This window comes from Poecilia reticulata, unplaced genomic scaffold, assembly GCF_000633615.1.
Source record: "Poecilia reticulata strain Guanapo unplaced genomic scaffold, Guppy_female_1.0+MT scaffold_181, whole genome shotgun sequence".
Classification (NCBI taxonomy): Eukaryota; Metazoa; Chordata; class Actinopteri; order Cyprinodontiformes; family Poeciliidae; genus Poecilia; species Poecilia reticulata.
In genome coordinates, this window is record NW_007615018.1 from 532,610 (window position 1) to 534,669 (window position 2,060).

General features: G+C 50.2%; 1 protein-coding gene across 1 annotated transcript in view; it reads right to left on the reverse strand.

The window, feature by feature from the left end:
- The window catches only part of LOC103460120 (zinc finger protein 395-like), a 3,426-nt gene extending 2,354 nt beyond the window's left edge, over positions 1 to 1,072 (reverse strand). Inside the window, exons 1-4 of the mRNA XM_017303089.1 lie at positions 694 to 1,072; positions 533 to 624; positions 357 to 463; positions 4 to 283 (exon numbers count right to left, since the gene is read on the reverse strand). Coding sequence (XP_017158578.1) covers positions 4 to 283; positions 357 to 463; positions 533 to 624; positions 694 to 861 — 647 coding nt within the window. The 5' untranslated portion in view covers positions 862 to 1,072. The remainder of the gene's footprint in view (positions 1 to 3; positions 284 to 356; positions 464 to 532; positions 625 to 693) is intronic.
- Positions 1,073 to 2,060: the final 988 nt, after the last annotated feature.

The following is a 2,060-nucleotide window of genomic DNA, read 5'->3' on the forward strand; positions in this document are numbered from 1 at the left end:
GACCGCCATCTGACCGTCAGACCGCCGTCTGACCGCCATCTGACCATCTGACCGCCGTCTGACCGCCACCGTCTGGTCATGCTCACCCTGCGTTTCCGTGGCGCCGGTTCTTCAAACAGAACCTGGTCCAGCTCCATGTCCAAGCCCTCGTCGGGGGGCGTGGCCGACCCGCCTCCGGCTTCGTCTGTTGGCGAGGAAGGGGCGGGGCTTCTGGGATCGACGCTCCAGTAGCCGCTGCTGCCGCTGTCCGAGAGCTCAATGGCGCCGGCGTCCATCAAAGGAGCTGAAACAGGAAACAGGAAGGGAGTCAGGAATTACTTTCATTACTTTTGTTTTGTGTTTCTGTTGTTGTTTACCTGCCGTGTCTTTGTGGGCGGAGCCCTGCGGCGGGCTGCAGGACAGGCTGCTCAGCACCATGGCGGCCATTAGCTCGTCCATGTCCACTTCCTGTGGCGCAGTGCGGCTGCAGCAGAGCATCATGGGTGAGAGGATGTTTACTAGCGAAAGACAGACAGAGGGGGCGGAGCCTAACCTTCTGGGGACGTTGATGCAAGTGGAGACGGACCTGCCGCAGGACGTAGACACGGCCTGGGGGTCGCCTGCGCCGCCACACTGGAAGATCACCTGAGAGGAGCCAGGTGTTCAGAGGCCAGCAGGAACTGACAGAAACCATTCTGACCTTTCCTCTCTCACCTTTAGGTCGCTGTGACCTCTGACCCTGCTGATGCCCTGCGGCCCTGTTGCCATGATGACGCCGGGCCTGGTGGTCTCGGGGCCGACCAGCGCTCCGAACGGCGAGCGTTTTCCCAGACGAGTGTTGGGCATCATGTCTGCAGAGGAAAAGAAAATATCACAAGTCATCTTGTTTCTGGAGTCACTGACAGGAAGCTGCAGCCATATATGGGCGTCATGCGGCACATCGACCTCCTCCAGTCGTGTTTCTGCATGTTTGACACCCAGCAGCAGACACACAGGTCTCTTAGTTAACGTGTGAACCTGTGTGTATTGTTCACATTTCTCTCCATGTTTCTTTATGAAGATGAACAAAACTATTAAAATCTGCAAAGTAATAAACTAGAAGTCAGACTAAATTTACATTTTATTGGGTTTATTTCAGGGTCTGTAATTAATAAATTGCTTTTAACCAACAAAATCAGCAACAGTTTCATTTTAAAATCACTCTCAGTCGGAGTTGAACATATTTATAGTCAGATCAGATAAAAGTGTTTTTCCATCTGTTCATGGAGCTTCTTTAGAAATGTGGACTATAGATGCTGATATTAGCATTAACTGCTACCTGTTAGCATTGAGATGCTATTTTAGGCTAGCATAGCTTCACTGATAGGCTAACTGCTTTTAGCTCAACTCGAACACGGCAGTCGTGTTTTCCAGCGTCCAATCAGATCACATAAAAGCAGAAATTAAGAGAACCCGTTTCCACTGCTGCTGCTAGTGATGTGGGTGTGTCTCAGATTTACAGTTGTACCAGCAACTGGTGAATACAAAGGTTCCGCCTTGGTATTTTTGTATGTAAAAAAAACAAAGACAAATTTTATTGTGTCAAACTTTTTAACAAATTAAAATCTATGTAATTAATCTAAATTAGCAGGCTGGCTGAAGTCCTGGCTCTAGTTTAACATCAGCAGCATCGACAGGCTTTGGGTTGGAGGCGGGGCTGTGACATCATCATGTCGGGTTTCACAAACGCTGCTGAGGTTCCTGCAGCTTTAAGAGCTTCGCCTGGTGATTAACGCAGAGAGGAACCAGAGCCAACTCTGAGTCAACTCCACCATGGCTGAGCTGAGCACCAGATCGCTGACCTCTGACCTCACAGTGACACTGAAGCTTCACCAACCCTCTGCTGGAGCAGAAGGAACAGGAAGCTTCAGCTCCTCGCCTCATCAACTTGCCTCTGTCTTTCAGGTCGCCATGGTTATGATCGTCTGAGTTAACTGACCGACTTGTTTTCCCCATAAATCACACCTCCACCAGCAGCAGCTGCCAGCCAATCACAGCCCAACAGCCCTTCACAATAAAAGCCTGACATCAACAACTGGAAT